The 13099-nt window shown below is 49.5% G+C and overlaps 1 protein-coding gene across 15 annotated transcripts in view; it reads right to left on the bottom strand.

The window, feature by feature from the left end:
* Positions 1-13099, bottom strand: part of LOC118391537 (ADP-ribosylation factor-like protein 15) — a 90598-nt gene that overhangs the window by 37228 nt on the left and 40271 nt on the right. For all 15 annotated transcript variants that reach the window (XR_008061121.1, XR_008061119.1, XR_008061118.1 and 12 more), the window contains exon 4: positions 10524-10732. Coding sequence is in view for 2 of the 15 variants with exons in the window: in XM_035783029.2 (XP_035638922.1) it covers positions 10524-10732 (209 nt within the window). In the remaining 13 variants the exon portion in view is untranslated. The remainder of the gene's footprint in view (positions 1-10523; positions 10733-13099) is intronic.

Here is a 13099-nt window from a genome sequence, read left to right on the forward strand (position 1 = left end):
ACACACACACACACACACCAGTGTACACACACACACACACACACCACACCAGTGTACACACACACACACACACACCACACCAGTGTACACACACACACCACACCAGTGTACACACACACCACACCAGTGTACACACACACACACACACACACACACACACACACACAAGTGTACACACACACACACACACACACACACACACACACCAGTGTACACACACACCACACCAGTGTACACACACACACACCACACCAGTGTACACACACACCACACCAGTGTACACACACACACACACCACACCAGTGTACACACACACACACACCACACCAGTGTACACACACACAAGTGTACACACACACACACCACACCAGTGTACACACACACAAGTGTACACACACACACACCACACCAGTGTACACACACACAAGTGTACACACACACAAGTGTACACACACACACACACACTGGGAGGTGGCGTGAAATTCTCCAGACCATTAGAGCACTGGGCTTTCCTTTCCACCCTGGAGCCTTCTACAGCCCCAGCTTGATACAGACCCATTTCACTGTGGACTGCAGTGCACACATTCACTTAACCACACACGTCCACAAGCACACACATTAGGAATGTCAACACTCCTCACACTATACACCAAGACTACATTTCATTCAAACTTGATCTACTTCTACCCAAACCTCAGAAAAAGTACATTATGACAAAGAACATGTTAAAGATAGCCTGGTGCTAAAGATGACAGAAAACATTTGCAGGTCTGGTTAGTGCTTTGAGACAGGCTGCGGGTCTGGTTAGTGCTTTGAGACAGGCTGCGGGTCTGGTTAGTGCTTTGAGACAGGCTGCGGGTCTGGTTAGTGCTTTGAGACAGGCTGCGGGTCTGGTTAGTGCTTTGAGACAGGCTGCGGGTCTGGTTAGTGCTTTGAGACAGGCTGCGGGTCTGGTTAGTGCTTTGAGACAGTCAGGCTGCAGGTCTGGTTAGTGCTTTGAGACAGTCAGGCTGCAGGTCTGGTTAGTGCTTTGAGACAGTCAGGCTGCAGGTCTGGTTAGTGCTTTGAGACAGGCTGCAGGTCTGGTTAGTGCTTTGAGACAGGCTGCAGGTCTGGTTAGTGCTTTGAGACAGGCTGCAGGTCTGGTTAGTGCTTTGAGACAGGCTGCAGGTCTGGTTAGTGCTTTGAGACAGGCTGCAGGTCTGGTTAGGGGTTTGAGACAGGCTGCAGGTCTGGTTAGTGGTTTGAGACAGGCTGCAGGTCTGGTTAGTGCTTTGAGACAGGCTGCAGGTCTGGTTAGTGCTTTGAGACAGGCTGCAGGTCTGGTTAGTGCTTTGAGACAGGCTGCAGGTCTGGTTAGTGCTTTGAGACAGGCTGCAGGTCTGGTTAGTGCTTTGAGACAGGCTGCAGGTCTGGTTAGTGCTTTGAGACAGGCTGCAGGTCTGGTTAGTGCTTTGAGACAGGCTGCAGGTCTGGTTAGTGCTTTGAGACAGGCTGCAGGTCTGGTTAGTGCTTTGAGACAGGCTGTAGGTCTGGTTAGGGAGGGGTTCGAGACAGTCAGGCTGCAGGTCTGGTTCTGGGTTCGAGACAGTCAGGCTGCAGGTCTGGTTCTGGGTTCGAGACAGTCAGGCTGCAGGTCTGGTTAGGGGTTCGAGACAGTCAGGCTGCAGGTCTGGTTAGGGGTTCGAGACAGTCAGGCTGCAGGTCTGGTTAGGGGTTCGAGACAGTCAGGCTGCAGGTCTGGTTAGGGGTTCGAGACAGTCAGGCTGCAGGTCTGGTTAGGGGTTCGAGACAGTCAGGCTGCAGGTCTGGTTAGGGGTTTGAGACAGCAGGCTGCAGGTCTGGTTAGGGGTTTGAGACAGCAGGCTGCAGGTCTGGTTAGGGGTTTGAGACAGACAAGCTGCAGGTCTGGTTAGGGAGGGGTTTGAGACAGACAGGCTGCAGGTCTGGTTAGGGAGGGGTTTGAGACAGACAGGCTGCAGGTCTGGTTAGGGAGGGGTTTGAGACAGACAGGCTGCAGGTCTGGTTAGGGAGGGGTTTGAGACAGTCAGGCTGTAGGTCTGGTTAGGGAGGGGTTTGAGACAGTCAGGATGTAGGTCTGGTTAGGGAGGGGTTTGAGACAGTCAGGCTGTAGTTCTGGTTAGGGAGGGGTTTGAGACAGTCAGGCTGTAGGTCTGGTTAGGGAGGGGTTTCAGACAGACAGGCTGCAGATCAGGTTAGGGGTTTGAGACAGCAGACTGCAGGTCTGGTTCTGGGTTTGAGACAGTCAGGCTGCAGGTCTGGTTAGGGGTTTGAGACAGCAGGCTGCAGGTCTGGTTAGGGGTTTGAGACAGTCAGGCTGCAGGTCTGGTTAGGGGTTTGAGACAGCAGGCTGCAGGTCTGGTTAGGGGTTTGAGACAGCAGGCTGCAGGTCTGGTTAGGGGTTTGAGACAGCAGGCTGCAGGTCTGGTTAGGGGTTTGAGACAGCAGGCTGCAGGTCTGGTTAGGGGTTTGAGACAGCAGGCTGCAGGTCTGGTTAGGGGTTTGAGACAGCAGGCTGCAGGTCTGGTAAGGGGTTTGAGACAGCAGGCTGCAGGTCTGGTAAGGGGTTTGAGACAGGCTGCAGGTCTGGTTAGGGGTTTGAGACAGACAGGCTGCAGGTCTGGTTAGGGAGGGGTTTGAGACAGACAGGCTGCAGGTCTGGTTAGGGAGGGGTTTGAGACAGACAGGCTGCAGGTCTGGTTAGGGAGGGGTTTGAGACAGACAGGCTGCAGGTCTGTTTAGGGGAGGGGTTTGAGACAGTCAGGCTGTAGGTCTGGTTAGGGAGGGGTTTGAGACAGTCAGGCTGTAGGTCTGGTTAGGGAGGGGTTTGAGACAGTCAGGCTGTAGGTCTGGTTAGGGAGGGGTTTGAGACAGTCAGGCTGTAGGTCTGGTTAGGGAGGGGTTTGAGACAGTCAGGCTGTAGGTCTGGTTAGGGAGGGGTTTGAGACAGTCAGGCTGCAGGTCTGGTTAGGGGTTTGAGACAGTCAGGCTGCAGGTCTGGTTAGGGGTTTGAGACAGTCAGGCTTGCAGGTCTGGTTAGGGGTTTGAGACAGTCAGGCTGCAGGTCTGGTTAGGGGTTTGAGACAGCTTACTGCAGGTCTGGTTCTGGGTTTGAGACAGTCAGGCTGCAGGTCTGGTTAGGGGTTCGAGACAGTCAGGCTGCAGGTCTGGTTAGGGGTTTGAGACAGCAGGCTGCAGGTCTGGTTAGGGGTTTGAGACAGGCTGCAGGTCAGGGGTTTGAGACAGCAGTCTGCAGGTCTGGTTAGGGGTTTGAGACAGCAGGCTGCAGGTCTGGTTAGGGGTTTGAGACAGGCTACAGGTCTGATCAGGGGTTTGAGACAGCAGTCTGCAGGTCTGGTTAGGGTTTGAGACAGCAGGCTGCAGGTCTGGTTAGGGGTTTGAGACAGTCAGGCTGCAGGTCTGGTTAGGGCTTTGAGACAGTCAGGCTGCAGGTCTGGTTAGGGCTTTGAGACAGTCAGGCTGCAGGTCTGGTTAGGGCTTTGAGACAGGCTGCAGGTCTGGTTAGGGCTTTGAGACAGGCTGCAGGTCTGGTTAGTGCTTTGAGACAGGCTGCAGGTCTGGTTAGTGCTTTGAGACAGGCTGCAGGTCTGGTTAGTGCTTTGAGACAGGCTGCAGGTCTGGTTAGTGCTTTGAGACAGGCTGCAGGTCTGGTTAGTGCTTTGAGACAGGCTGCAGGTCTGGTTAGTGCTTTGAGACAGGCTGCAGGTCTGGTTAGGAAGGGGTTTGAGACAGTCAGGCTGCAGGTCTGGTTCTGGGTTTGAGACAGTCAGGCTGCAGGTCTGGTTAGGGGTTCGAGACAGTCAGGCTTGCAGGTCTGGTTAGGGGTTTGAGACAGTCAGGCTGCAGGTCTGGTTAGGGGGTTTGAGACAGCTTACTGCAGGTCTGGTTCTGGGTTTGAGACAGTCAGGCTGCAGGTCTGGTTAGGGGTTCGAGACAGTCAGGCTGCAGGTCTGGTTAGGGGTTTGAGACAGCAGGCTGCAGGTCTGGTTAGGGGTTTGAGACAGGCTGCAGGTCTGGTTAGTGCTTTGAGACAGGCTGCAGGTCTGGTTAGTGCTTTGAGACAGGCTGCAGGTCTGGTTAGTGCTTTGAGACAGGCTGCAGGTCTGGTTAGTGCTTTGAGACAGGCTGCAGGTCTGGTTAGTGCTTTGAGACAGGCTGCAGGTCTGGTTAGTGCTTTGAGACAGGCTGCAGGTCTGGTTAGTGCTTTGAGACAGGCTGCAGGTCTGGTTAGGAAGGGGTTTGAGACAGTCAGGCTGCAGGTCTGGTTCTGGGTTTGAGACAGTCAGGCTGCAGGTCTGGTTAGGGGTTCGAGACAGTCAGGCTGCAGGTCTGGTTAGGGGTTTGAGACAGGCTGCAGGTCTGGTTAGGGGTTTGAGTCAGGCTGCAGGTCTGGTTAGGGGTTTGAGACAGGCTGCAGGTCTGGTTAGGGGTTTGAGACAGGCTGCAGGTCTGGTTAGGGGTTTGAGACAGGCTGCAGGTCTGGTTAGGGGTTTGAGACAGACAGGCTGCAGGTCTGGTTAGGGGTTTGAGACAGACAGGCTGCAGGTCTGGTTAGGGGTTTGAGACAGCAGGCTGCAGGTCTGGTTAGGGGTTTGAGACAGACAGGCTGCAGGTCTGGTTAGGGGTTTGAGACAGACAGGCTGCAGGTCTGGTTAGGGAGGGGTTTGAGACAGACAGGCTGCAGGTCTGGTTAGGGAGGGGTTTGAGACAGTCAGGCTGTAGGTCTGGTTAGGGAGGGGTTTGAGACAGTCAGGCTGTAGGTCTGGTTAGGGAGGGGTTTGAGACAGTCAGGCTGTAGGTCTGGTTAGGGAGGGGTTTGAGACAGTCAGGCTGTAGGTCTGGTTAGGGAGGGGTTTCAGACAGACAGGCTGCAGATCAGGTTAGGGGTTTGAGACAGACAGGCTGCAGGTCTGGTTAGGGGTTTGAGACAGACAGGCTGCAGGTCTGGTTAGGGAGGGGTTTGAGACAGTCAGGATGTAGGTCTGGTTAGGGAGGGGTTTGAGACAGTCAGGCTGCAGGTCTGGTTAGGGAGGGGTTTCAGACAGACAGGCTGCAGATCAGGTTAGGGGTTTGAGACAGACAGGCTGCAGATCAGGTTAGGGTTTTGAGACAGACAGGCTGCAGGTCTGGTTAGGGAGGGGTTTGAGACAGTCAGGATGTAGGTCTGGTTAGGGAGGGGTTTGAGACAGTCAGGCTGTAGGTCTGGTTAGGGAGGGGTTTGAGACAGTCAGGCTGTAGGTCTGGTTAGGGAGGGGTTTCAGACAGACAGGCTGCAGATCAGGTTAGGGGTTTGAGACAGACAGGCTGCAGGTCTGGTTAGGGAGGGGTTTCAGACAGACAGGCTGCAGATCAGGTTAGGGGTTTGAGACAGACAGGCTGCAGGTCTGGTTAGGGAGGGGTTTGAGACAGTCAGGCTGCAGGTCTGGTTAGGGAGGGGTTTGAGACAGTCAGGCTGTAGGTCTGGTTAGGGAGGGGTTTGAGACAGTCAGGCTGTAGGTCTGGTTAGGGAGGGGTTTCAGACAGACAGGCTGCAGATCAGGTTAGGGGTTTGAGACAGGCTGCAGGTCTGGTTAGTGCTTTGAGACAGGCTGTAGGTCTGGTTAGTGCTTTGAGACAGGCTGTAGGTCTGGTTAGGGAGGGGTTTGAGACAGTCAGGCTTGCAGGTCTGGTTAGTGCTTTGAGACAGGCTGCAGGTCTGGTTAGTGCTTTGAGACAGGCTGCAGGTCTGGTTAGTGCTTTGAGACAGGCTGCAGGTCTGGTTAGTGCTTTGAGACAGGCTGCAGGTCTGGTTAGGGAGGGGTTTGAGACAGACAGGCTGCAGGTCTGGTTAGGGGTTTGAGACAGACAGGCTGCAGGTCTGGTTAGGGGTTTGAGACAGACAGGCTGCAGGTCTGGTTAGGGGTTTGAGACAGACAGGCTGCAGGTCTGGTTAGGGGTTTGAGACAGCAGGCTGCAGGTCTGGTTAGGGAGGGGTTTGAGACAGACAGGCTGCAGGTCTGGTTAGGGAGGGGTTTGAGACAGTCAGGATGTAGGTCTGGTTAGGGAGGGGTTTCAGACAGACACGCTGCAGGTCTGGTTAGGGAGGGGTTTGAGACAGACAGGCTGCAGGTCTGGTTAGGGAGGGGTTTGAGACAGACAGGCTGCAGGTCTGGTTAGGGAGGGGTTTGAGACAGTCAGGCTGCAGGTCTGGTTAGGGAGGGGTTTCAGACAGACAGGCTGCAGGTCTGGTTAGGGAGGGGTTTGAGACAGACAGGCTGCAGGTCTGGTTAGGGAGGGGTTTGAGACAGACAGGCTGCAGATCAGGTTAGGGGTTTGAGACAGCAGACTGCAGGTCTGGTTCTGGGTTTGAGACAGTCAGGCTGCAGGTCTGGTTCTGGGTTCGAAGACAGTCAGGCTGCAGGTCTGGTTAGGGGTTCGAGACAGTCAGGCTGCAGGTCTGGTTAGGGGTTTGAGACAGTCAGGCTGCAGGTCTGGTTAGGGGTTTGAGACAGCAGGCTGCAGGTCTGGTTAGGGGTTTGAGTCAGGCTGCAGGTCTGGTTAGGGGTTTGAGTCAGGCTGCAGGTCTGGTTAGGGGTTTGAGACAGGCTGCAGGTCTGGTTAGGGGTTTGATACAGACAGGCTGCAGGTCTGGTTAGGGGTTTGATACAGACAGGCTGCAGGTCTGGTTAGGGGTTTGAGACAGCAGGCTGCAGGTCTGGTTAGGGGTTTGAGACAGACAGGCTGCAGGTCTGGTTAGGGGTTTGAGACAGACAGGCTGCAGGTCTGGTTAGGGAGGGGTTTGAGACAGACAGGCTGCAGGTCTGTTTAGGGGAGGGGTTTGAGACAGTCAGGCTGTAGGTCTGGTTAGGGAGGGGTTTGAGACAGTCAGGCTGTAGGTCTGGTTAGGGAGGGGTTTGAGACAGTCAGGCTGCAGGTCTGGTTAGGGGTTTGAGACAGCAGACTGCAGGTCTGGTTCTGGATTTGAGACAGTCAGGCTGCAGGTCTGGTTAGGGTTTCGAGACAGTCAGGCTGCAGGTCTGGTTAGGGGTTTGAGACAGTCAGGCTGCAGGTCTGGTTAGGGGTTCGAGACAGTCAGGCTGCAGGTCTGGTTAGGGGTTTGAGACAGTCAGGCTGCAGGTCTGGTTAGGGGTTCGAGACAGTCAGGCTGCAGGTCTGGTTAGGGGTTTGAGACAGCAGGCTGCAGGTCTGGTTAGGGGTTTGAGACAGCAGGCTGCAGGTCAGGTTAGGGGTTTGAGACAGGCTGCAGGTCAGGTTAGGGGTTTGAGACAGCAGGCTGCAGGTCTGGTTAGGGGTTTGAAACAGCAGGCTGCAGGTCTGGTTAGGGGTTTGAAACAGCAGGCTGCAGGTCTGGTTAGGGGTTTGAGACAGTCAGGCTGCAGGTCTGGTTAGGGGTTTGAGACAGTCAGGCACTATATAGTCCACTACTTTAGACCAGAGCCCTATTCCCTATAGTGCACTACTTTAGACCAGAGCCCTATTCCCTTTATAGTGCACTACTTTAGACCAGAGCCCTATTCCCTATATAGGGCACTACTTTAGACCAGAGCCCTATTCCCTATATTGTGCACTACTTTAGACCAGAGCCCTATTCCCTATATTGTGCACTACTTTAGACCAGAGCCCTATTCCCTATAGTGCACTACTTTAGACCAGAGCCCTATTCCCTATATAGTGCACTACTTTAGACCAGAGCCCTATTCCCTATATTGTGCACTACTTTAGACCAGAGCCCTATTCCCTATATAGTGCACTACTTTAGACCAGAGCCCACTGGGCTATATAGGGAATAGGGTGTCATGTGAGAGACAGGACATGACTGCTTGACATATAAACAAGGAATGTACATCCTGTTTACAACTTAGATTAGTTTTTAGCTCAATTTAGGTCAATATGGGGGGGGGGGGTATTGGGATAGGATGGTGAAGAGGAGACATGAAAGGTAGGAGAGAGTGTGAGTCAGAAAGGAAGTGGTTTGATGCAAATCCATTACGACTCTTGTTATAAATGGACTACACAGGTTTCACATACAGGAGTGTTTGCAAACAAACACGCCCACAAAGCCAGGTCCTGGCCGCAGCCGAGGTTCTAATGCAATTAGAATTTATCGGCTGTTTAAAATAGACAGGTTAACAGACAGCTGCTTCAATAGGTTTAGTTCGCATGAGCACGGCTAACCTTAAAATAAATCTGGTGTGGTATCCATGACGAGTCTGATCCGCTGCGATAGGGATGGCTTCATGGTCAGGGTGACCTCATGGTCATGGTGACCTCATGGTCAGGGTGACCTCATGGTCAGGGTGACCTATACCGATTGTATGATTAGATTGTCTTTATCTGATTGCAATTTGGTTATAGAAGCTCTTCTCACACAGAGTGCAGGTCGGGTATGTTAGTGCTCTAAATGGTGTCTGTCTATTGGCCTTTACCCAGCATGCAGAACTGGTTGGAGTGACTTTGTCATTATTGTGTCTTTCATCACCCCATAGGCAGGTTGTGTACTGGTTGTATAGGGAAGACGTCTTTACCTGATTGCAATCTGGTTACGTGACTCAACCAAAAAAAAACATAATTGAGACTTCATGTGTACAATTTAGCCTTCTGGACATGGTGTTCAGCATTCCTTGTCGATTTGGATTCAAAAGGTGGGAAAGGATGTGCATAAAGAGGTCAGTGTCTGAGTGTTATGTTACCATAATTGGTCTACTTGGGTGTGAAGCTACATCCCCAGGCCCAGGGTTGGTGTTAGTTTGAATGTCAGTGTTGTGTTGTTACCATAAATTGCCTTGTCTGAGACAGAACAGCCCATAGGGCAGAAGCCCATCTCCTGTTTCTGTAGCATGAGGTAGCTTGATGTACAAGTACACTCCCTGGACAGGACACTAGTATATCATTTGCCATAGATATACATTCTATTACAAGTATTATGCCATAATCTATAGCATTTATAGCCATCATTGTTAATTATCTCCTGTACGGAGTGTGCAGCAGGTGTGTGTGTGTTGCACGGGTCAACTGTTCACCCGCCGGCAATTGTCAACAACCCATCCGCAACCGTCCCGCTATATACAGTGGGGCAAAAAAGTATTTAGTCAGCCACCAATTGTGCAAGTTCTCCCACTTAAAAAGATGAGAGAGGCCTGTAATGTTCATCATAGGTCAACTATGACAGACAAAATGAGAAAAAAAATCCAGAAAATCACATTGTAGGATTTTTTATGATTTAATTTGCAAATTATGGTGGAAAATAAGTATTTGGTCACCTACAAACAAGCAAGATTTCTGGCTCTCACAGACCTGTAACTTCTTCTTTAAGAGGCTCCTCTGTCCTCCACCCGTTACCTGTATTAATGGTACCTGTTTGAACTTGTTATCAGTATAAAAGACACCTGTCCACAACCTCAAACAGTCACACTCCAAACTCCACTATGGCCAAGACCAAAGAGCTATCAAAGGACACCAGAAACAAAATTGTAGACCTGCACCAGGCTGGGAAGACTGAATCTGCAATAGGTAAGCAGCTTGGTTTGAAGAAATCAACTGTGGGAGCAATTATTAGGAAATGGAAGACATACAAGACCACTGATAATCTCCCTCGGTCCTGGGCTCCACGCAAGATCTCACCCCGTGGGGTCAAAATGATCACAAGAACGGTGAGCAAAAATACCAGAGTAGGGACCGGGTAGAAAATAAAATAACTCCATGCAACATTTCCAAATGAAATCATTTTGACCAGTTCTAAGGGAATTCAAATTCAAACATGTTTTTGACAACATTTCAGTTCGGTTTGGATGCATATTTTATGTGGTTGAAATATAAATCAGCATTTATGATGTTGATAAAGATTTCACCTTCCCTAACCATGCATTCATTCTCTCAACATGCTGAAAGAAAGAAATAATATTTCTCCACTCCTGTTTGAGTCCAAATGTACATTTGGTGTATCATCTTGCTGCAGGAAATGCTTAATTCTGCAGGAGTTAATGTTAAGGCAATGTGAGAGGTTATAGACCTACAGTCAGAGTCCAGATGTCAGTTTCCATTTAACCCATCTGAACAGTACAGTTCCTTGACCTGTCCTATTTGAAGTTACAGTCTTGTGACTGTTGAATTTGTATAGCGCCTCAATCATCACACATAACATCTTTCCCAAACATCAGGCTGTTCTGTTTTGGCCCTCCCTGTTCCCAAAACATTTGGCACTTGTACAGATAGGACCTAAAGTTTAGGCTAACACACCAATGCCAGAAAAAAATTAATGAAAGAAAAACCTCAATGTAGCCTATCGATATGAATTGCACATGGATTTGTTATGCATTGGTTTTGTCTTTATTCAACCTGCCTGCCCTTCATCCACACAACATTTCATGACCCGAAACCCACTTGCACAGCGGATATAACCGCACATTAGTGCCAGGGGCGGCAGGTAGCCTAGTGGATAAAACATTTGAGTCTATGTGTGTGTGTGTGTGCGGTCGGCCTACCTCCTGTGTAGTGCGAGCGGCAGGTTTGTCCTGGTGGTTGGCCAGTATGAGGAAGGGCAAGGTGCAGAGCTGGGGGTGCTGCAGGGCAGAGTGGAGCTCAGTGCGGGCCAACTCCAGTTCCTCGTCTGTGGAGGCACTGTCCAGGATGAACACCACTCCCTGGGAACCCTGGTAGTACCGCGACCAGTACTTCTTTATAGAGTCTGCTCCTGGAGAAAAAGACAGACGGCTGTATGCATGAGCACAGGGATGGATGCTCACACACACACACACACACACACACACACACACACAAACGGACGCACGCACACACACATGCACACACACACATGCACACTGACACCCCACACAATTAGTAGTACCACCAGTTCAAATACCTCAATTAAATCAGCTCCTTCAATTGATAGACAGGCCCCCACACATGCTATACACAGACAAGCACACACATAATATGAAAACACACACACACACATGTTCTCTTGGCACTGGCTCCAGTATGATTTCAAATTATAACACACTGTCACAAGCTATTACAATACTCTTAGTGCCAGTCACAACCAAACTGGTTTTTAACCGTTAGCTGCAAGAGGCTCGTTCTACATAATTCAATTGTAGGTTGATAATCCAGCAAATAAAATGGATACCTATGAGCGACAGAAACCTCCAGCAAGAAAAGGGGGAAAATGCTATGAATTTCAACATTGTTTCAATTGGAATACGTCTGGAGAACATTTTCCAAATGCTTCTACCCTCCTTTCATAAGATCTTTGTGGATAGCGCATTGTGTTTTTAAGACCTCGGGACTGCCAACTTTTAGCCTCCTGCTCTGTTGCGCTGGGGGCCGGTGGGGAAATTACATGTCTGTCTAAATGAAGTGTGTTCAACACAAAAAAAGAAGTTTGCATCCCAAATGGAACACTATCCCCTGTATAGTGCACTACTTTTGGCCAGACCCCTATTGCATCCTGGGTCAAAAGTAGTGCACTATAAAAAAAAAGGGGAATAGGGTGCAATTTGGGACGCACACAAAGATTATCTTTAAAGGAGAAACAACTCAGAGCACATTAAAGCAGTTCCCTATGAGAGCCACTCTACAGCACAGTTCAAATGAACTTTCTTTTACAATGAACATATGGTTCCTTTTCTGCACAACAATTTGGGGGTACAAAAGACTCACCAGGCAGGGCATGGCTTTGGTTAGAGTGAGTGACAGAGAGGGGGAATAGAAGCACAACGTCGTAGGAATAAGGTCCATTATCAGGACCCGGATAGTTAAATTACTCTCACTGAGTGTGGCTGGAAAAACAACCACTTATTTTTCTGAAATCTAAAAGAGGCCATGGTTTAACTCTTCCATCTCTGGGGCTATAGGAAAAGTGGACCTGACTGTAATTTAACCACGCCCACCATCATCTCTCATTAGAGTGTTATTCATTAGGGAATCAAACGGAGGGAAACAGACAAACAGGGAGGGGCTACCTAGACTTGTCCAACAAGAAACACTTGTTTTAATGTTCCATTGCAAAGCACTTTAAAACATGTTGCCCTAATGAATACGATCCAGGCGTGTTTATGGCTGATTCCGCACCTCATTACAAGTGTTTACAGACGATTAGCCTACTACTCTGAGAATCCGTAAAAAACTCTATCCCCCAACTTGACCATTATGCCTGCTCAAGAATTGGAGTAATATTGCGTGGGAGTATGAGCTGAAACAGCTTACAGATTAACTATTACGTATCAAAACACCTCAAATAATTGTGTGGGGGGAATGGGGGTTAGAGGAGGGGTAGGAAGTTAAGTCTTAACTAGACCGTATTATCAAGATGAATCTATTGCTCAAGAACAGATGCTGAAAAATCTGCCAAGCATAAGAGCTTGGCTATCCATCACTACCGTGGCCTGAGAAACAATGTTGAAACCAATGTTCAAATAATCTTGCTGAGGGGTCTTTTACAGGCTATTAGGACATCAGCAAGCCTCCCATACACTCATATAAGACCACTGGCTATTGTGTGTGTTCATCTCCCTCTCTATTTATATACAGAGGTATGTACATACAGTTCCATTTTGGACACACCTACTCATTCCAGGGTTTTTCTTTATTTTTTACATTGTAGAGTAATAGTGAAGACATCAAAATTATGAAATAATACATATGGAACCAAAAGAAAGTTAACAAACCAAATATATATTTTATTTTTCAAAGTAGCCGCCCGTTGCCTTGACAGCTTTGCACACTCTTGGCATTCTCTCAACTAGCTGCATGAGGTAGTCACCTGGAATACATTTCAATTAACAGGTGTGCCTTCTAAAAAGTTCATTTGTGGAATTTCTTTCCTTATTAATGCATTTGATCCAATCAGTTGTGTTGTAACAAGGTAGTGGGGTATACAGAACATAGCCCTATTTGGTTAAAGACCAAGTCCATATTATGGCAAGAACAGCTCAAATAAGCAAAGAGAAATGACAGTCCATCATTACTTGACATGAAGGTCAGTCAATATGGAATATTTCAAAAACTTTAAAAGTTTCTTCAAGTGAGCTGCAAAAACCATCAAGTGCTATGATGAAAC

Source organism: Oncorhynchus keta, chromosome 12 (assembly GCF_023373465.1).
Source record: "Oncorhynchus keta strain PuntledgeMale-10-30-2019 chromosome 12, Oket_V2, whole genome shotgun sequence".
NCBI lineage: Eukaryota > Metazoa > Chordata > Actinopteri > Salmoniformes > Salmonidae > Oncorhynchus > Oncorhynchus keta.